The following is a 22,498-nucleotide window of genomic DNA, read 5'->3' as shown; positions in this document are numbered from 1 at the left end:
TTATTCTACTGGAGCAATTCACAAAATTTCGTTGCCATGTAGACTAAAAACAGTAGCTTGTTTGGTGAAAAATAATGGTTTGAGGTAGAGGAAGTATGGAATTTGTCCTTTTATTCATAAGCTACTGTTACCAAAGAGTAACATGCCAGCTGTCTCAAGGAAAACCTGATGATCTGTTCCACAGGTTTGTTGTGTGCTGAAGACAAGGAGCAATGCTCTGTTTTCCTCTTGTAAAATGTCATCGCTACTCTCAGCTAACCTCTGCAAGAAGTGTTATGCTTGCTATGCTCTTGTCTGGGCTACAACTTGGACCTGCTTTGCCTGAGTTTCTAAGACATTTTCTGTTCACAGATTCGAGGGTGTTTCTATTAATCAGTTGAGAGTGCCAGTGAGGACAGATCCCCCCTCCAGACAGAGCACGCTATTTCCCACAAAACTCTTCTTCCAGATAAAGTGGAATAAAAAACCTAAACTCTTAACAGGTCATGGAGGATAAAGTGGTTATAATTTTCTGTTTGCTAGCCAGCACAGCTTGGTTGTGTGAGGGAGATAACTGTGGTTTACTCTGGATGAGACATCCACTACCACGGGGTAAGAAGAAGCTGGGAGAGACCTGCATTGCAGCGAATCTGCAGGATACCGCAGCATCCTCAATATGATCCCTTTCACAAATTATTCTTGTTTGCAGCAGAAGCAGCTTAGTTTCCTACAGGAACAACTAGGCAGGTTCTCTCTGTAAGCTGTATTCTGATATCGGATGGGCTTTGGAACCTGAGGACCGAACATGTTTCAGTATGTGGTTAAGCACATCAATTCTAGAGGTTTTAATGGAGTTATTATATGAAGTGAAATTCAGTGATTCTGGGGAAAAAAATCTTGAGATAGAATTTGACCCTTCACTCTACATTTTTGTGTGAACACTTAATTTGCTTTTTTGATGAGTTGTATGAGAACAGCAAGGGAGAGAGGAGAATGATTTCAAAACCTTGCATCCACTAATAACATGCACATTTTGTAGTATGTTCCTGGAATTTATTTGATTAATTCTCAAAGCCTTCCTTTTCATTGTCTTTCATATGTGAAAAAGGACTTCTACTACATCCCATCTGTTTACTGTATATAAGAGAATCCATCTGCATTTATTTTACTCACTTTTGGACAAACTAAGAATTTCACTGAGCCAATGTGTCATTTCTTTGCACTGTCCAACAGTGCGTAAGTTTGAACAAATGTCATGGTGTTGCTCAAATAACTTCAACAACTTTCTTTTCATCTTAATGGCTCAGTTTGTACACCTAATTGAGTATAATCGAAGTATTCAGAGATTTTCCTTTGAGAAGGACATGGTACATAACATTACAAAAAATCCCAACCAAAACCCAAAAGACACAAAAAATCCCCACTATATATATATCTATATGTATCTATGTATATCTATATATATCTAAGGTAGCTCATCCTTTTGAAACTGGAGTTCCGAAGGATGTGCTCAGAGCAGTGGTGAGTGAGCGGTGGCCAGCAGAGCTGCCCTCCCTGGTTTCAGTTAATTACATTCAGATTCATGTTCCTTCCTTCTAGCAGTTCTCCGAAAGAGACGGAGAGACCCCGGTGTAGGCCTTAGTCTTGTGGATGTTGCAAAGATTTGATGGCCTTCATATGTATTAATAGTAAAAATTGTGTCCTGAGTGCCCTGGTGTTTAAGACACAAAGAGTAAATTCTTAGCTTGTATACAAGGGATTAGTGTTGTTTTCTCTGTACATATACAGAGGAGTGGTCCTATAATGTTAAACAGACAAGAGAAGTTTTTGCATGGTTACTTCTAGGTAGAACAGAAACTGTGTGGGGCGTATCATCATCTTCATTGTTCGAGCTGTCTGACTCAGACTGCTGACTCTCTCTTCCGCCACCTTCACATTCCACATATTTCTGTGACCTGCAAAACAGCATTAGTTGAATGGTCTTATGCAAACAGCAGAAGCTTTAATAATCTGAACCATACAAAGGCTTTTGCTTCAATCTAGTTTTGGTCACTGACAACTTTCTTGAGCAAGTATTTTCAAGAATTATTGTGAACTCTGAAGAATATAAGTTCAAGGAGTAGTAGTAGCATTTTTTTCTGGAGTAGTATTTGCAAATATAGCCAGTGAAAAACACTATAATTTGTATATGGTATTTTATTTTTTTCAAATAAATAAGAAGATACTTTGTATAAAAAGCTGCCCAAAAATTATTGAAAGTGAGGATTATTGCAGTTATAGATAATTTTTCATGTACGTCATTTTTCAGTTGTTAGGAAATCATAGGAAATGGTAACAAGCAAAGCCTATTTAGCTAAGTATTAAGAAAATTTTAAAGCACTTAAATATGTTTTAGGTAGAAGATATGCCTGCAATCCAGAACACAACATTACTGGTTCAAATATTTCTCTACTGGCTAACTCCTGTACTCTTAGACCTATCATTTAACTACGTTAGTAGACTTAAGCATATCAGTCTAACATTATCCTATCTTATGTATAATCATAATACATAGTAAAAGGTACACTTAAGAGGAAGAATAAAATAATAATGAGCAGCCATAATAGCACAGGGTCCATCCCAGGCTGCAAGACCTGCTTGAAATTCTTAGCATAATAAAACCCACGGGGACGCTGCCCACACAAATGCTGTTCAGCAATTCTTACTGCAGATGGAGCTGCATTCAAATACAACTGTATTTCTGTTATTTGGAACACATGAGTACATTTGCATGCCATACTAGAACAGCTCTGGAAATATAGAAATAAATTACCCATACTATTTAATTTGCATTTGTATTTGAAAGACTTACCTGTCTGAAATGTTACTGATATCCTTATAGTCTTGTCCAGCCAGCTGACCTTGCAGAGGGTAATTGGGTGTAATTTCCTGCAGGTTTAAAGAAAAAAAAAGAGAAAAAGCTGTGAAAAATCAATACACAGAAACATCAGGAATATAGATACATCAACATTCTTTATCTGAAAAAAAGAGCTGTCCTTCACTTGAGAAGGAGAGGGAAAATAGAAAAGTTTCCATTTTCAGAAGAAAGTATGTAACTTGGATTCAGTGCTGCAGTATCTACTAGGACCAAAAAGCCACATCAGCTGTATCTCTGAGTTTCATAATAATACGGCCTTCAAACATCTCTACCTTTGACAAAGTTCACGTTAGTTATTAATATATGATCTCTAATCTCAAAGAAAAGGTAATCACAGGAACCATGAGTCACACTCTTCCACTCCTAGATCTTGGCAGCAGACAGCACCAGTGTCTGAGATGGAATTGTTGGTAATAAATTCCTTTTTTATGAGACACAATGTGGTGTTTCTTCTTCTTTTCCTGCTTAATATTCCAGATGCACTCAGAAAACACCTTGGCATGTTACACAGCAAAAACTACTGAATGTCCCACAGGATATTAATGGTAGTTGCCACTTATGCCTTATTTTCTTACTTCCGTGGTGTATTTCCCTGTTACAATAGGGGAATTCACGGCTGCCTGTGTAACCATGAAGTTATTTACTCAGTTTCTGCACATACTGACTACAGTGACTGGAGAATCCTATATGGATTTTTGTTTTCTATTTGCCAAGGAAAGGTATTCTACTGCTGCTTTTTTGCTTCTTTTTTTTTTCAGTAGCTTGTCATTTTCAAAGTCTATAGCTTCGGAGTAGATGGCAGTTGTGCTCTATAAATTAAAGCATCAATAGTTTCTATTTATAGCAGAAAGCTAAAGGCAAGCTGGAAATAATGAAGAAGAGAGAGTTAATGGAACCCATTCAGCAAAATTTTTAGCATGTGCTTAAAGTTAGGCATATGCTGTGCTGAACTAGATAGACTTAACCACCTGCCTGAAATGAAATTTATGCCTTATTACCTTGATTACTCAGGGATCTAATAAGGAACCTATAACATTAGTACTGTCTCCTACTTCTCATAGATATTATTTCTTCGGTGTACTTCTTTGTCAGATCATGGACATGTCCTTGTTTTGATACTATATTTCACCACTCTCTTAACAGTTTCTTTCCAACACCCATTTTAACAGTGTACTTAAAACTGACTCAAATTCCTCTTCAAGGTTTTCTCAGCTTATTCATGTCAAGGATTTTTTTCCATTTTATCTTTTTCTAGTTTGAATATATTGATTGAAGCAGGGTTTAGGGTTTTTTTTTATTTGTTCTGGAGGATAAGAAGACCTGTATTTCTAACAATTTCTGAGGAGAATCTTTACAGTTGTAACCTTAGAAATAATAGATGCTGTAAAATTTGATGTGGAATATCTTGCAGGACTCACCAAGATTCAAAAACATAGCCATGTTTGAAGAATTTTGGGTGCCTAGGATTTATGAATATTAATGGAAGACAGTTGAATAGAACTCTTTCGAAGTATATTGTTTTAAAATACTGAAAGAATGGTAAAATTAATAAATCGTTCCAGTATTATAAAGCACCAGAACTAGATTTGCACATGTAACGTTCCTTCCCCCTGCCCTTTTAGCATATATATTATACTAATCATATTCTCTTATCTCAGTGGAATCCCCTGACTCATTCAAATGTTAGCAGTTCCAGTCATTGCAGCACACTTCCCCCACATTTATTTTTCCATTAAGGTGTGGTTCTTGCCTGCATTGCAGCAAACTCATTTTGTAAACAAAAATACAAGTACATTGCCTGATAACTTCTAGAAGCCTGATTCAGATTTTACCTTGTTGCACATCTGGTTGGATTCTTCTTCCTTGAAAGTGAATCCAGGCTGTGCTTGGAGGCTTTCCTCAGCACCATCTGAACACCAGAAAACAAAATCAAAGCAACATGCCTACAACGCATGAAAATACAGATCCACTTTTTCTATACCATCCACATCAGAGGACTTTCATGTTGGAAGAGGCACTGAGAGACAGTGCCAGAAACTGGCATAGAATGTCCCTTTCATGGATGCTCTGAGGGTTAGTATGGCACCAATGCTATATATCACCACTGAAGAAACCTGCATAACTTAGGTTCACAGAAGATACACTGAAGCAGACCTCTGTATCAATAGCAGTTATAAAAAACTTCAAACAGAATTGAAATCTGCCCTCCCTAACCCAACCCATTCCTTTGCAGTGCTAAGGAACAAGTAACGTAGGTTAACTTTGATGACAGTTCTTCTGTAATACCATTGGGTTTTGCTGGTCCAGGAAAACAGTTTAAACTTTCCAGCAACTGTGTAATTCACCAACATCATGTGAGATGCAAATAAACATCCCCACAGTTATTTTCTTAACTTTGCAGAGCTGGTGAAGTGAATGGGAGTATTTCCATAACCGTTAATAGGGCAGGAGCTTCAATCAACCTTTTTACAACTGGCCATCCTTTCATTTTTTTTGTGTCATTAAACCCCAAAAATAGAGATCAGACAGTGAACAGCCCACTTCCAGGCCAGTGCTGAGCATAGTTTTCTTATCTGTATGGAAAAACCTTGCTCTTGAAGCATGCCGGTTATCTTCCAGTAAGTGAAGGAGTGTCTAGTCTTTATGACACAGACTAGGAGTTCAAGAGGATTATCTCTCCCTAGTCAGGTGGGGACAAAACAAAGAGGAATGGCGGTGGTTTCTTGCTGAGAAGATTTGAAACAAAACCTCTAATTTGTAACCAGCGTGCTGGAAGGTATATTAAGGAAGACTTCTGTATTCTTGCCCTTGAAGTTTCTACACGTTATAGGAAACACTTAATTGTTCAAAGAAACAGAAAGTTGAGAAATATAAACCCATAATCTCCTGATAAGAGTATGCCCTTACTTCCACTGCCAGCTTTAATTAGTATTTAAACTTTGAGTATTCAGCAGAGCCTTCAACACAGGTTTCTTCCATTAGATCTAGTCAGCTTTCTAAGTATTGCCGATGCAGGTGGGTGTGCTCTCAAATTAGCAATAACCTGGGAGCAGAGGCTTCTGGATTTGAACATGAACAATTGCAGGAAAGCAGTGTCTGCTAGGTGGAACAGGAGGTGTAGTGCTTCCAAGAGATAAGGTAGGAGTGCTGGAATGTGAAATTTTTTGGAAATGTATTTTAGTAGCTGGGTCAGTAACGGGCTATGCTTCCACTACTCCTAGACTTAAAAATCATGCTTGGGCATTCCTTCCCTGCGGTCCTATGTCTTGAGTAGCTCAGCTGGAGCTGCAGATCATGGTGAAAAATGTGTTTGTATCTACAGCTATGAATCAGGAGCAACTGTGAAGTTAGTAATACTGAATTGTTTTGCTATATGGGAAATTGGAATACAGGCAACACATAACCCCACTTTTATTATGTACTGAGGGGATGTGGCTGCTTACCGGGCTCTGCTTTTGTGTTTGGAGGGGAAGGTATACTGTTGCTCTGATTGCCTGAATAAGTCCAATGCAAAGCCATACTTCGGCAGACAGTGAGTTGAACAGTGCCTCGAGCCTTGCGCAGCAGATCTATAACTGTTTGGCGTGGCAGACCAGACACAAAAGTCTCATTCACCTGAAAAATACAATGATACATGCTTCAAGACTCCTGTAACAGAAAGCTTCATTTAAGCACATATCCCAGCACTGAGCAATCTTTATATAACTTGTTTACATTTCAGGTGTCCTTATCTCCTCAAATTTTAGTAACTTCTTTGATCATCTTCTCTCTAATTCTTTATACCATGATTGCCAGCAGTACACCACAGAAGTATAGTCTATATCTCTTCTGAGACGTTGACAGTGCCCTGTTTCTCTCACTCTTCAGATGGAAGATGGAAGTAAATGAAAAATAGAAAAACAAACAAAAATATTGAAATTCCTGAAGGAGGAAGACAAATAATTGGGGGGGGGTGGGAGAAGGGGGTGATGAAGAAAAAGAGTATTTTATTAAAATGTGTTTAAGATAATAAGATTTTTAAATTAAGGTTCAAAAGTTCTAATTCTGGTGCTTTTTGCTTGTCTTGATAATACCTAAATGGCACTGATAATAAGTTCGTGCCAGTGTCCTCCTGGTTAGCCGTTTTATGCGTGGCTGGTCAGTCAGCTCTTGTTTCCCTGATTTTTACATGTAATCCTCACTGAGCACAGTGGAGGAGTTGCACTTTGCTGCTTGCCCTGCTACACTGGGTCTGCTTCTCTGTTGGAGTGCTCAATTGCCACCTTCCAGTTGTAGAGAGACCCAGTCCCACAGGGAGCTGAGCTCTGGGCAAGGGGTGGGAAGGACCCAGAACAGCTCCCTGAGCCCAGGAGCCAAGGGACATCATCTTCTATGTTTTACTGTGCCAAGCAGCCTCAGATTTCCAATCCGTGCAACCTTCGTACTGAACAGAATGCTCATGATAGAGTAACTGGAGAAAATGTAGGCCAAAACAATGAAGAAGAAGCATTACCTTAAGTAGTATGTCACCAACTTGAAGCCTCCCATCTAGATCTGCAATGCTGTCTGGACTGATTGCTTTTATTAGGATAGCTCTGCCATTTCTTCCACCTACCAGTGCAAATCCTAGGCTTCCATTTTCTGCTTTTTCTAGCTCAATCTTAATAATGAAGTCCTGCAAAAGAAAAAGATCCAATCTAAAGTGAGCTTTCTTCAGGGATGTGGTTTGTTTGCATTTTTAATATCGAAGAGTCCCATTATGCTCCACAGTCTTCACCGAATGATGTAATTTATGGGATATATCCTTCTCTTGAATAGGTTTATAGAGCTTCTGAAGATTAACATAGCAGCTGCATGTATATATCAGAATAAAAATCGTACATACTTATTTCTGTAATTTTTTTTAACAAGTATTGGAGGGGAAAATAACCTCTTAAGAGCAAGGAAACACCTACTTTTGTAACCCTTTTAAAATATATCAAATACACCACCTTCGTTGACAAAAAAATCACTTTTATCTCCAGCATGGTAGCGATGCAGTACATACTCCATTCTTTTTCTATGATGAAAAACCTAACCTTGCAACCCCAACATACCTATCTGTTTGGCTTTAGCACTTCATTCAGTTTTAAAATCAGCTGCTTCTTCAGGGTCAAGTATTATGTCAGAAATAGCAGCAGCCTAGAACTTGCAGCATGGATAGTTCCAATGTTGCAAATATCTTCAGAAATTATTTTATCAAGTTGAACAGATAAACCATAATGGATTAAATGATGTGGAAGAAGCAGTAATAGTGATGACTTAATCAAAAGTGAGAAAATTGTTACAATTTTTCTGCCAGGTTGAATGCCTAATTTTAACAAGAGACAGCCCTTTTTTGCAAACCACAATTAAGAGAAAACTAGTAAATCTATTCCTATGAAATATCAGTCCAAATGCGGGTAATTTAAATTCTGAGTAACATTATTTTCCCCATGTTTGCACAAACAGAAGTGATGATTGCACTTGTAAGAATTTTGGGGCATTGTATGTTAAGCATGGAAATTACTTATTTTTTTTTTCAAATAACATACCTGTGTATTTTAGGAATTCATCAGTTCAAAAATGGCATTATTCTTGTCAAATTCAAACCATTATGGTTTGTTTCAGTGCTGCATAATACTCCAAAGGTCTGGAAAATGTTTGATGATTACACTTATTTTGCCCAAAACCCCATGCTTTCTAAGCTAAGGATTAATCTTGTAAACTGTTAAACAGTCCTATGAAGACCCAACGGAAGGGCTACATCATATGAGCCATACTTTACCAAGCTGGTAAAATAGTGATATCGTGCACTGAAAAACAGCAACAGAAGAGTATGATAAAATTTGCCACTTACCTTACATTCTGGAGAATTGGGAGCGTTTTGCTGAGCACTACAGTTTGTTTCCTCCAAAGGTTTTTCTGTGAAAAGCAGCAACAACCTTACACAGGTGTATTGGTAAAATGCTCCATAGTACAACATTCAAAATCAAATTCAGAGACATAATAAAGCACTCTATATTTGACATGTAAAATACAAAAAAATGCCTCTGGGCTTAAACTCCTGAACTGTGAATGGAGCCTTCTGCATATTATCCCTGTAGATTTTTACCTTCCAGTGAGCAGGTTTCAAAGCAAGCTTTCAAAGCTGCATGTTACAGGGTCAGAGACACAAGATGGAGAACAGGTGATGTATAAATGTTTTCTGAAACTCTGAACGAGACAGTTTTGTTTATGAAGAATTAATCTTTCCCAGGTGCTGCCAGTTCCACCTACAGACTTCTTTCCTTTCAGAGAGGGAACAAAATTTTACTAATCCTAATTGAAAAATATGAAGTTCCTTACCATGTTGATGGAGCAGATGCTGTTCTTGGGCATTCAGGTTTTCATTTGAGAGAGAATTTTTGTCTTTCTCTGTCTCAGCAGGTGGCCCTGAAAGCATACACACAGGGGATTGTTTTTTTTTTCTGACAGGCCTCCTGCTAACCTTCGTATACACAAGGGAATGTAAACTCTGTGCTTACATTAAACAAAGCATCAATATCCAACATCAGTAGCATATGAGGCAGTTTGAGGTACTGTTGCATGTTTAAGTTTGTCAGTTTGCACAGCGATATAAACAATTCTGTCATGAATTGCAGAAATATTTCGTCTCAATCATTGTTATTTTTAAAATTGTAGAATCAGAGATCAGACTGAGTCATTCTAGACATGTGGCGATGAGAAGGCAGAGGAAGCAGCAGGGTGTGTTAGTGTCTACAGAGATGGATATGCAAGAAGTCAATGTGCATTTCTTGATACTCTTACCTCTACCCACCCCCAGGCTTGGGCTTTTGCTTTATTATGTGTTGGTGCTTTAACTATTTTACTCTTACTGTATGAGTTACAGAAAACAAAACACAAAAAGCTCCCTGTTGCATTTGCAAATTTAGTACACATTTTTATAACTAAGAGCCTGAGAGTCTATAAAATGAAGATTTGCTTCCATAATAGCAAATTGTTATACATTTATCTATAGATCTATCGGAGATGATAGCAAAAAGAATGCCAGATACCAAATTACTATAGATTTTTTTAAGTGTCTTATAAAAGGAAAGAATCTTGTTTTACAAGAGAGGCAGGTAACTGTACCATTTTAGAGTCCACAAATCTGCATTGGAGGTGGACCAGATCTGTAACCTACTTTGAAGGTGTCTTGAGAAATCTTATAATTTGCAAAGCTCATGGAGTGAGGATGTAAAAGCAAGGCCTTACCAGGATATGCATTTAACATGCTTTAGTTATACCACAGAAACTGAGAGTACACATAGCTTTATCTGTGTCTTGTAGTAAACTCAAAGAAGTTTGTTCTTCAGTAAGTGAAATAAGCTGCTTCGGTTTATAAAAACAAACACAAGGCTGGTTGTTCGGAATGATTTCTTCAGGTAGCCCTATGTCAATATTCAGACGAGTGTGGGCATTTAAGCCATTCTGGTGCAGGGTTACTTTTTCAGGTAATCTTTGCATGATCAAAAAAAGATATTGGATATCCATTCAGGTAAATGAAATGGTGGGTTAGGCTTGAATTGACATGCCAGCAAAATGTACACTCCAAAGTATTAGTTGCATAGCTAACACACTTTCTACGCAATGACAGAGACATGACACCTATCCTTTCACCTGATGCTGCAGATGCAGCTTCTGCTTGCCGAGACTCCTGCTGCTGCTAAAGCAGATCTGGTCAAGGTTTTGTAGTGCAGATGATTGCTTAAGTTTTGTGTCAGTTATAGTATTCATTATCATAACCTAATAGGAATACTTTTATATTAACTGAGAGATATTAGTCTTGCCTGTTTCTGATTTCCTATAGATTCATTGATACCAGTTTAAAAATTCAGTCTAGATGATGAATCATGGAATCAGTTTGTTTGGAAAAGACCCTCAAGATCATTGAGTCCAACCATAACCTAACTCTAGCACTAAAGCATGCCCCTAAGAACCTCATCTATAAGCCTTTTAAACACCTCCAGGGATGGTGACTCCACCACTACCCTGGGCAGTCTGTTCCAACGCTCTCCATAAAGAATTTTTTCCTAATATCCAAGGTAGGAGTGGCTCATATTGAATAGTGGTTCAAAAAAAGTGCTGGAAACCCCCTTAGAAAATAGTTTCAATCAAAACAGTTGTTGAAATATGACCACATAAAATTCCCATTTAATAACAACAAATTGAAAAAAATAGAAACTGACTATGCAAAATGATATATATATATATATATATATATATATATATATATATATATTTTAACAGAGAATTCTATGTTTTATTTCTGTCTTTAAAGAGGTACTAAGATTTCTTCAGACTTGGAATAGCAGTAACAGAAGTACTGAATGCCAAGTTACAATCTGTTAATAACTTTTTAAATTCAATGAATCAATACCTTAGGTTTATTTTCAAAATCAAAAGCAAGTTTTGAACTAAAAATAAATAAATAAATAAATTCAAGAAAAAGCCTTACTTACTCTTTTCCTGATCTATAGGAACCACTGGATTGCCATTTCTGGGGGCAGAAAAAGTGAAATATGTGAGCCATTAAGAGCTGCATGCTTTGTAAAGCACATATGAAAAATATTTGTAGAAAGCCAGTTGTCTAAATTGTAGTTGTGCTTCTGTGATTTTACTAATGTTGCTTTCCTAAAGAGCGTTTATATCAGTATGTAAAATATTTGACTGTATTTAAAAACAGTGAAACATTTTATTTAAATGGGTTGTGGAAAGAAAGAAAATGCTAAACCATCTGTCCCAATATGCAACTGCTTTGTGGATTCAGCTTCAGATTCTCCTGTATAAAGTAGAAATTATCTTCTGGAATTTTCTTTGCTCTGTTTCTCTATTTCTGTTTGTCTCCTTAGATTGTAAGTTATGTTAGTGTTGCCCATTAACTGCTCATGCAGCAAGAAGTATAATGAAGCTGCAGTTTCTTCATCTGCTAGCCCAGTGCAAATTAATAAAAAACTGATAAAAGTTTGAACTACAGCAAGACAGCTGTGACAGACATACTATTGCCAGTTACAGTTGTGTAACTTATTTATTCACATGCTTTTGGGTTACTATTTGACTCTTTCTCTGAGATCGTTGGAAGGTTTTTCTATGTCAGTCCATGACCTCTGCTGATGCTCTATCAGACTGTGGAACACAATAAATCTACTGTACAGCCAAGAACTGATGAGGGAAATTCATAACTTGCTGCAGATTAAATGCTGCATTTTTAACACCTTTCTAAAATATTTGGCTGTTGGAAGTATTTTGGAGGTTCCCATCAGAGGTATTTTCTGTAGGTATGAATCCGAGAACATATGGAGAAGGTTGGCACTAGTGGTGGAAATATACAGCTTTTCCTTGGAGAGCAAGATATCTGAAAATGGTGGTCAGCCTCAAAGTTAAAGGATTCACAACTGTGTTTGGATAATGAAGTTTGAAGAGTTCTCATTTGTGTTGTATGAGCCTATTTGTACTCACTGTGTTAGCTGGAATTACGAGGAGTTCAGATATCTTATGGATGTTATGCATCAGGTTGCAACCTTCAGACCTTTGAGGTAAAGCATTTTTCTTGTATTTTGTCTTGTTTTTATTGTTTGCTTTAATGATGTAAAACGTAGAAATCAGCTTTAACGTTAGGATTGAGGTTGAGTGTGCTCAGATTTACCTTGTGGCTTTGATTTGGACATTCTGGGTGGCAGCTTCACACACTCTCACTGCATCATCCAGGCTAATGCCCTCAGTCCGCAGTCCACAGATGTAAACAATCTGATCTCGTGGCTGCAAACTGCCTTCCATGCTGGCAGGAGAACCAGGCACTATCTCTAGCACATAAATACCTTGCAACTTGCTTCCAGCTCCTCCTGTCAGCTTCAAACCTAGAATAATGAAGAGAAAGCATCTTTTGTGGCAGCATGTTTTGAATTTTGCTGTCAGGGACACAGAGCCTAACAGAACAGATGTGGGTCATTGAAAGATAGGCTGAACAAACCATCAACATTATAAACAACAGACTTTACCCCACAAGACAGGGAATAAAAGCCGGACTGTGAGAGTGAAAAGCAAATATATGTCAAAAAAGTATGGAAAAAACTGAAATGGTATTGTCCATCTCTACACTTCAGCTATTCCATAGCGCTTTATTTCACCTAATGTTGAACAGTCATTTCAAGAAGACACTTAGCTGAATAGCAATAACTCCTTCATACCAGAGTGCTTATGTGCCTTGCAATAGGAGATAGATGCCTATATAGTGCAAACCAGAATTGTCCAATGATGTTCAAGCAACTTCCGAACAAGCTAGCTTCTGGGCTGAAAACCTGAGCAGATAAATCTATGTTGTTTCCTGGGTCTACAGGTTTATCTGTGTGCAGTACTTGCCACATTCTGCAGCAATACTCACACTGTGGGGATTTCTTTTCTCACTTGTATTGCACAATGTACATAAAGCCTTGTGTCTGTGATGAATCAAGGATTTGAGTGGAGGTTTTTTTTTAGCTAAGTACCAACAACTTCTGTATAATATTACCATAAAAATATGAGACTAGACATCTGCCAGAAACTTCAGCTGATAGGGTGATAATGCAAAGATATTGGTCTAATAAAGAGATACCAGTCTTCCCTTTAAGGCCTTGCCCAAAATAATGCTCTCCCTTCCTTGGCTGTGGGCAATGGAAGAGAGCATAAAGGTGTCAAGGTCACACAGGATCCATATTGATCCAAGACCACAGTTACTTATGATTATCTCAATTGCTACATTCCCTGTCCTAAATGGTATGCATAGTTTTTCCTACACACCTAGCTGTCCATTGGCACCTTTGGTGAGAGTAATTTCAGGAATCTCATCTGGCCTCATAGAGGGACGTGGATCACAATCAGCACGACCAACCACGAGGTGCAGATCAGGAGGAGAGCTTTGCAGTAAAGTCAGGACTTCATTGCATGGTAAAGATGTGACATCAGTTCCATTCACCTAGATGACAAATCAGTAAAATGGTATCATAGATCTCATTGACCATCATGTAGTTCTCTCACCACTCTAAATTTTGCCTATAAACTGAAATCAGTTTTCACTTTAATGTTACTGCTTTGCTCTGGTATTTAATGTCAGTGAATGCTACAGTTAAGATTGTAGTATGAGTTCTTTGTTGAACTTTTATTTTTTCTGAATGCAAAGCTTTCATAAAAATAGTTCGTTTTTCTTGAAACTCAAGGTCTTGTGACAAAACAACAAACAAAAACCGAAACAACAAACAAAACCAAAACAAAAAACAAACAAACTAACAAAAACCAAAGACAGAGTAATGCAAGAAAGTGAAGATGAATCAGACTAAAACCAGGCTTTATTCATATATTGCAAAGGACATAACTCCTGCATCCTTTGTATGTTACCTACCTCACTACAGTAATTGAGTTTATGTCACTTGTTTGGGAAGACATTTAATGTCTTGATTGTCTTGTATGACTGCTATATGATTCATGTTATTTGCCTAGTCATATAATCTACTCAGTCTGAAATTTGTCCCACTGAAGTCAGCAGGATTGCATTTATTATATGATTCATTTGCACTTGCATGCCTAAATATGTGATAAACTGAATCCTACAGTATGAAGAATACCAAAGCTAAATGACATTGATCTGCAGATATTCTCTCCTCTGTATAAACTCCAAGGATTATTGTACCATAATGATTCTGTCTCCCCTTCTTAGTCTTCCATCAGACAGGGCAGGCTCATTCAAGATTTCGTCAATATACAGGCAGTTGTCCACTTTGTTAAGAACTACAGAGAATCCATAACTGTTGTTTTCTGACTTTGTCAAAGTCACAAAGATCTCCATTTCCTATTAAAATAAGCACAAGATATGTTTGATGTAGGCTTTTCTTTTGCTTCACTAACATCTCCCATTTTGTTTTATATGCAGAGGGGAATCAGATCCTCAGATGGTATAAATAAGAACATACATAAGAGTTTCTCTGATCCTGCTACTGCCTTATTCCAGAATTAATTTTACTTATTTTCTCCTAAATGGAGTGTCATGGTGATTGATTGATTTGGCCTAATAAGGCAGAGAATGTGATCAGAGACTGGAATTTTGGCATTTGAAATGTGTAAAGAAAGGCTTGGAGTCCTCTGAGTTGACAAGCATGGCGATAGTAGGGTGCAGAGAGTACTGTTGTTATTACTGTTGCTGTCCCACTGAAAGAAATGGCTGGACTTAAATTTTGTCCTTGGTGTTCCACAAATCGGTGGGAATTCAGAGCTCATTAGTGTCAGCAGGAATGCAAGATGTTCAGCATTTGGCAGGACTGAGCCCTACATTTTGAACAGCAATTAGTACAAGGATCACACTTTCTTATCAGGACATTACAGTAGTATCACTGTAACAAAGTGATTTTCTGTGTGGTTTTAAAACATGACAGGAAACAAACAAACAAACAAACAAAACGTAGCTGACTCCAATTAATTTTAGAGGCCACTAGAGGGCTTTTAGACCTTTGTATGCTGGGAATAACACTGCAGAATGCTGGAAAGTTGAAGAAATAGTAAAATGGCAAAAACGGGGATATGGCCTTAAGACAAATCGTAAAGAATTCTGGAGAGCTGGGCATAGAGGAAGCTTTGCTTACTTGAAGATTGTGGACATTCAGGAAAGTAAAAAAAAGCCATGCAGAAATAGCGTAGTTAATGAGTTAAAATTAATGTTTAAGAATGTTGCATTCTTAAAGTTGTTTCTTTTCCCTTGTCATATTCTGCCTGTTAATAACCTGGTGCCTATCACATACCCTTGTGCAATCTTCCTTTTCTTCCTTCTCTTCCAGTTCCTCCAAGTCTTCCCATTCATTGTCACTGTCATGTGTCTCGCTAGCAGGCAGGGATGATGAGAAAGGACCACAAAGACGTGATTGTGGGGTCACCATGGTTGTGGAGAGCGTCTCAGAGCCTCCTCCTCGTGAAAGGGAGGTCACAGACATGGAGCTGATGGTGAGATACTCTTCATCAATAGGGGTTAGAGAGAGAGTTTCAGGCATACAGTTTGTGTTCGATAGGTCATCATCACTCTTATTAAATATGTGGCTGGAAAATAAAAAGATTGCAGTGCTGGAGTTTTCCTCCATATGCTTTATTAGATGGCCACTGAAAAGTCTACTGACATACATAACCTTATTTTAACTGAAGTACTAGTTATGGTATTAAGTTGCAGTCTGGGTCCTCCAGTGTTACTGTAAAAATAAATAAGTAATCAATATTTGGCAAAGCTAGTTAAAATATTAAAAATCTTTCAGAATTTGAAAACAGTCTTTGCAAAATCTTGCTTTTTTTTTTTTTTTTAAGCATCAATTAGTACTTTGGTTGCTTCTTGAAAAATTGGAAAATTCCTAGCTCATTAATTATTTCATCTGCCATAAACAACTTAATTAGCTTATCTAGTAAGTGTTATGCACATTATAATACTACTACAATTTTCACACTCGCATTTTCCTGAAAAAGGAATGCCAGACATATTCCTGGCCCCTACAGGTCTTTCCTCAGTAACTAGAGCACAGATGAAAACTATGAAATATTAAATGAATCCTGTCTCTCCATAAAAAATACAAGTCCTGACTTCTCTTTGTAAACCTGCATTTATTCTTATGCTTGCCTTGAGACATAAGAGTTACCTTACAGAAAACAATGTATTTCTTCAGTTACTTGAACTCAGAGTCAGAGTATTTAGCACTTTTAGTGTTCAAGCCCAGACTGTAATCCTACAGTGTTCAATATTTTCAATATTGTTTTGCCCCTTGTTATTCATGAACTCTAATAGACTAGTATAGTCTGTATAGAATAGCATTGTCTTCCACTAAATTTACCATTAAAGCTAATAGAAAAGCTTGAAACACTTTTCTTTAAATATGTGTTTTATTCATATCAATCTTTATTGAAATATTCATGTGTCATTCATCTTAAAAACACTTAAAATAGGATCACTTTTATTAATGCTTCACAGAGCAAAGATGCCCTGTCATTTCATATATAACAGTTGCCTAGGATCTTTCACTATGTGCCATCTCCCAAACAAATATATACAACCAAAAGGAACATAAATTGGGTGCCTTGTATGAAATCATAGAAGATCCTCAGTGTTGTGCTCTTGTTCCAAAAGTTGTCTATAGTCAGAAGAAAAATATAAAGCAAAGTAGCATAATGGGCATTTCATCTGGATATGGCTAGTATTTTTGAAATACTGACCAAAATAAGGAAAACATAGGCTCGTGTCGTGTGGCCTCAGTGAGGGAAGCAATGCAGTCTGTCAGCTTATATCTGTGCAGAGAGTAAAGGAGAAGTTGGCCATCTCCAATAGTACAGCAAAGATGATGGTAAAGCTGACAGTTTGTGCTTTAATAGCTGAACAACAGTTACTTACAATACTGTGGAAGAAGACTGAGGCAATTAAAAGCAATGTTTAAGGATAACGGCAAGTGTCCTCTGCTCCTTTCGTTTGGAGACAGGAAAGAGCAAGTTCAATGAATGTTGCTCAATACGGGTGTCATAGAAGCTGTCACATATTAGTGGAGTGCTGACTGACCTTCAAGGGGTATGAAAGATGTTTGGCAGAGCTAAACAAGCTCAAGGCAATGAGCCAGCAGTGGCTTAATCATAGCACAGCTTCTACCCATCTCTACATCACCATGGAAAATAACATGAGTCTTGGTCCTTCATGCCCATATATGAGCTCCACTGTCATGCTCAACTTTCTTTTGGAGTCTCTTGACCCCTACACCTGGACTTTACAGGGGAAAACTATGGGTTACAGTTTTTCAAAGCAGCTTTTTTAAAGATTCTTATTGGTAGCAATGAGAAGAGTGAAAGGAATTTTCCATGTGAAACCCTGAGCAGGGAACTTTTAAAATTCATATCAAAGGATTCCTACATGAGAAGTTTTGAGCAATCAGAAGAAAATAAATTTCTTCATTAATGCCTCTGTCCTTCTGGGATTTTTCATATTTTTAGATGGAAGGATTATTTAAACTGAGATTACATTTAAAATACTGTTCAAAATACATACCACCTTAAACTGCTCTGGCTGTCTTTTGAAAATGCAAAAGCTGAAACTAAATGATATCAAGAATGCACCAAACAAAAACATTTACTTCAGAACTTCCTTATGGGGAAGAATCTAAAACTTTTATTGGAATTCATATTTTCCCACAAGAAACTTAGTTTTGTTTAAACTGTATCCCTTTGCAAGCATGTTTGCTGCAGGCATGTATCTGCTGCTTTTATTCTCAGTAGTAGAGAAGCATATCTGTAAGCTGAAGTTTCACTCAGGAATGTGAGTGAAGATTCTCCTCTCAAGGGACAAGAGCTACAAATATGAATTGCTACTATGGCCCCACTTGACTTTCAGTCAGCTGGTGCCGTGACTCCCCAGAGCCTGAAACCTCTGACTGTCTGCTTCTGTGCTTGATGAATGTCAAGAGAAACAAAAGGATTTCAAGTGACTGTATGGAAAAATAGAAATTAGTTTCTAGATAAAATTACTAAAGTTGTAAGTTAAAGGTCTCTGTAAGACCTTTAACTTGTCTTTCCATTGATCCTTTCTGTTCTGATAATTTATATTCTTTTGCATGGGAAAGATTTTTAAAATGGAATGGATTGTCTTCTGTATGCCAGTGTTTGGTATATCCAAAAGCGTATAAAAGAAGGCTGCGTCCATTTGTACTGCATTTTATTGTACAACTCCTCTGGCTTGGGGCTTCTATTGGCTTCTGAAGACTGGAAAATAATTTATTTTTTTTTTTTCCTCCTGGGTCACAGTTTGTCTTCTGAGGTTTTTTTATTTGCTCTGAAAAAATTTGAAATTAAAAGATCATACAATAAGAAAGAAATTTTTGATGCCTATTGAAGTCAGCTCCAAGAAAATTGGAATTAATAGAGTATATAATAAATAAGAAAGCCTTTTGTTCCTATTTAAGTCAATAAGTCTTTCCACTGATTTCAAACTACAGTCAGCTTTGGCTGGACAGCATAAATTATTACAGTAGTGCAGCACTCATACAACAGTCTTGCAATGCAGAATTATGCAAAATTCTAAGATGATAATAAATAGAGCAGATTAGGATAGTCACAATAAGATGGTAAAGCAAAATCTTCAGTAATCAGCAGTGATTAAAGAAGATAGCCCTATACTTAAACCTAAACAATTCACTTTTAAAATTCGAAGAACTGAAGGAAAAGCTGCAGAGTAGATTTCATAATTTCTTACCCCTTGGCCCATCCAAATTCACATGGTGAGTAGCAGTTCTGCTTCACTTCTTCTTCTAGGGAGTGTAAGACTTCAGAACTGGCAGCTTCTTGATGAAATTTCCAAAGATGCTTATAGAAACTTTCCCTGGTAGTCATAAACTTCTGTAAGGACTTCTCTTGAAACTCTGTTTCCTGCTCTTCATAAGCTGAGCTGTCCTCTTCAGGAGGCTCACTGAAATCTGCTGCCACTGGAGAATCCAGGCAGTCTTCGAGGTCTGGAGAGGTGCTACCTCCATCACTGGTAGACTGGTCCATGCAATTTCCTACCTCTGTACTGCATGGCATTTCCGTCACAAACTCCTTAATTGGAGATGGTGCTGGAGTCTATCAAAATAACAGAAAGGTTAGTGTAACTCTTTTATTATCTCCCATCTTCTTTCCTTTAAGAACAAAATAGTTTGAAGAGGCAACATCAACAAGCGTCTGAATGTGAAAATGTCAAATGGTAGCTAGAAGGGAGGGGAAAAAAAAAAAAGAGGGAGGTAATCTCACTAAATAACTTCTTTGTCTTTATGCTCATCTTCCACATCCTTCAGGATTTCCAAACAGGGAACTATTACACAAGTTCACTTTCTCAATTAATTCTTTGCTAAAGATGGCTGATTTTTACTTATTTTCATATCATGCCTCAACTTTGTGTCTATGTTTTCTTCATTGTGTAGAGCTGGCTTCCAAATTTGGCTCCTGTATGACTAACCATAGAAATCAGCCTAGGGTACATTTTCTAAGAATAATGGCAGCCATTTTGTTATCTGGAGATGGTCCTGGCAGTCATTTCTGTCTGCCCATGGACAACACTTACAAATCCTCGTGGGACAGAAACCATGAGTGGCACATTCTGCATGGAGCAAGAGTAATGCAAGTGCATGTCCATTACCAGAATACTTGTGTGTGTGTGTCTGTGGTTTGTGTTCAAGAAGGAGGAGCAATAATGCTAGCACACCTGATAGCACTGGTTTAGTCTCTGTGTTCTCCAATGTTTGAATTTTCTTTTCCTCCTCTTTTTCCCCTGTAGGTTCTGCTTACTGTCAATAAGAACCTCAATAACCAGTTGAAACCATTATTTAATTTATTAAAGTAAATAAAGCAGTAGCCTGGATAGGAAAAGTAATTTATTTTCCTCTCATTTGGGGGAGTAATGTAGCCACCTTAAACCCACAAGTTATAATAGCTGCAGTTGAGAATATCTGCAGTTTCTGGCTGATGATCTAGGAGAACATTTTTAGAAGCATCACTAGAAGATCTGCTTGGGTATGTGCTGTTTCACTCCAGTGATAATACTGAATTTCAAAAGTTGTTGTACTGGGATAAATATGTTTTACATTTTTCAGACTCCAATTATTTTGGTTGCTAAAGAATAATCAGTTGAACTCTAGAGCTTGAGTTGAAGCTGGGATGGGAAATAAATGGAATAGAGGGCATTGGAGAAAAGGGAAGGTTGCCTTGTTCAAGACTATATAGAAAATCTAGTAGTTCTTTTCTAGGTTTGTAGAAGCCAGTTTACTTCCAGAAGCTTTGTCTTACCAGGGCAGTCTGCTCTATTTCTGGTAGAACACCTTTTGGTGGTCTGCAAAGTAGCAGTGTGACTTCTGGAGGAGATCCTCGCAACAAGTGCAGGACATCCTAAGCAGGAAGAAGGAAATAGGGTTTCTTACGGAACACAGTCTATAGTACATGTTATTTTACCAACTGGGATGGAGACAATTTTTATTGTGAATGCCTAATTCCTAGTACTGCCTCTTAGCAGTGTCTCGGGGCCAAAAGTCACTACTCATGATTGTCACATAAGTGGACCATAGTTTTTATGTGAATGTGTATCTGAAATAGTTAGTTCTGTTTACAAAGTCTTGTTCTACGAACAGACACATAGTTTTAAAACAATATTTTTTGTGAAGAAAACAGGATTTTCAGACAAATGCAATCGAACTGCATATGGCAAGGACAGGTCTTCAGTCAATTACACCAGCATAGCACCACAGACTGTCATATTGACATAACCAAAGGCAGATTTCCTCAAAGCCCCTCTTTGACTTAACATCTATTCAGTGGCATGCAGCTTTCAGCTATGGTGGGAGATGAAATACTTAATCTAGAGGAAAAAAAAATCCGTAGGCTAAAACATGCTGTGACACCCCGGCAAAAACTGAGTAAAAAGGTTGTACATGACAAAGCAAGACAATGTTGGAAAAGGACAGAGTCCAGGTGAGGAGGGGGAAAACAAAACAAAACAACAACAACAAAAAAGTGCAATTACAGCACCCTGCCAAGGCATCTGGGAGATACAACACCTTGTCTTTTGCCCTAGCCATTCAATGACATGAATGACCTGTCAGTGGACAAATTGCATAATTTAATCATTTCTGTTTCTTACAATCTTATCTATTCCGTGCATATTCATATACAAAGCTCAGGGACTTTTCATAAAGTGAAAAGACTACAATGTAAGAAATAAATCCACATGTAGTCCTTTTTACCATTTAATTTCTGCATGCAAGTATAGAATTTCTGATTCCGGGTAAAAAAAATTACACGGGATTTACCTCACCTGGTAGAGATTTGAAACTGGGGTATGGTAATGAGCATGATATTACAAAGCACAAATGACCACAGGGAAAAAAATATTCCAATGATGCATAGCGGGAACAAAGATTCCAACTAAATAACAACTGGTGTGCATCTAACAGTAGACTTTGAGCATCAATAGTACAAAGTTATAGATTAAATAGAGGAAAAAATTCTCTATGAGAATTCCGTTAGGAAGGAAATTCTCAGGAAGAATTCTAGAGAAGAATCCTACAGACAAATCAGATTAATTATATGCAAATTCTGCTCCCGTCTGCATAATTAAGTTTAAATGCAGATTCATCCTATTGTCTTTATTCACGTTACCCATCCAGAGTCCCAGTGATAGTGCTGTCTGTTACCTGATACAAGAGTCCTTGAATAGGTTTCCCATTCACAGCTAAAATGATGTCTCCGACTTCGATTTCACCATTCTCTTCAGCTGGCTGCCCTGGAAACAGTCTTTTGATCCTGACAATATCTCCTCCAAGGTGTTCGTGAGCATCTCCTCCCATTTGCAGTACACTAAAGCCAAGGCCTCCAGAATTCTTTGTCAATTTGACTTCAAATATATTATCTGTTCAAAGAAGGAATTGGGAAAAGAAAGGTAGCTGTGGTACGTATACTTCCTATGGAGCTGATGTAAATTATAACCTCAGCAGACCTTTTCCCTGTGTGCTGCAGAGGTAGATCTACTGATACTAATGTCAAAAGAAGGGTCTAAAGTTCCTG

General features: G+C 37.6%; 1 protein-coding gene across 4 annotated transcripts in view; it reads right to left on the bottom strand.

The window, feature by feature from the left end:
• Positions 1-22,498, bottom strand: part of FRMPD2 (FERM and PDZ domain containing 2) — a 67,350-nt gene that overhangs the window by 8,872 nt on the left and 35,980 nt on the right. For 3 of the 4 annotated variants that reach the window (XM_071811962.1, XM_071811964.1, XM_065844031.2), the window contains 15 exons: positions 22,129-22,343; positions 20,729-20,827; positions 19,164-19,528; positions 15,700-15,991; positions 14,598-14,756; positions 13,712-13,886; positions 12,582-12,792; positions 11,398-11,435; positions 9,242-9,328; positions 8,754-8,818; positions 7,389-7,550; positions 6,340-6,511; positions 4,729-4,805; positions 2,831-2,907; positions 1,819-1,934 (listed from right to left, as the gene is read on the bottom strand). In XM_071811962.1, coding sequence (XP_071668063.1) covers positions 1,819-1,934; positions 2,831-2,907; positions 4,729-4,805; positions 6,340-6,511; positions 7,389-7,550; positions 8,754-8,818; positions 9,242-9,328; positions 11,398-11,435; positions 12,582-12,792; positions 13,712-13,886; positions 14,598-14,756; positions 15,700-15,991; positions 19,164-19,528; positions 20,729-20,827; positions 22,129-22,343 — 2,310 coding nt within the window. The remainder of the gene's footprint in view (positions 1-1,818; positions 1,935-2,830; positions 2,908-4,728; positions 4,806-6,339; positions 6,512-7,388; positions 7,551-8,753; positions 8,819-9,241; positions 9,329-11,397; positions 11,436-12,581; positions 12,793-13,711; positions 13,887-14,597; positions 14,757-15,699; positions 15,992-19,163; positions 19,529-20,728; positions 20,828-22,128; positions 22,344-22,498) is intronic. The other variant, XM_071811963.1, reaches the window with a different exon arrangement.

Source organism: Patagioenas fasciata, chromosome 8 (genome assembly GCF_037038585.1).
Source record: "Patagioenas fasciata isolate bPatFas1 chromosome 8, bPatFas1.hap1, whole genome shotgun sequence".
Lineage (NCBI taxonomy): Eukaryota > Metazoa > Chordata > Aves > Columbiformes > Columbidae > Patagioenas > Patagioenas fasciata.
This window is presented reverse-complemented; position numbering and strand designations above follow the sequence as displayed.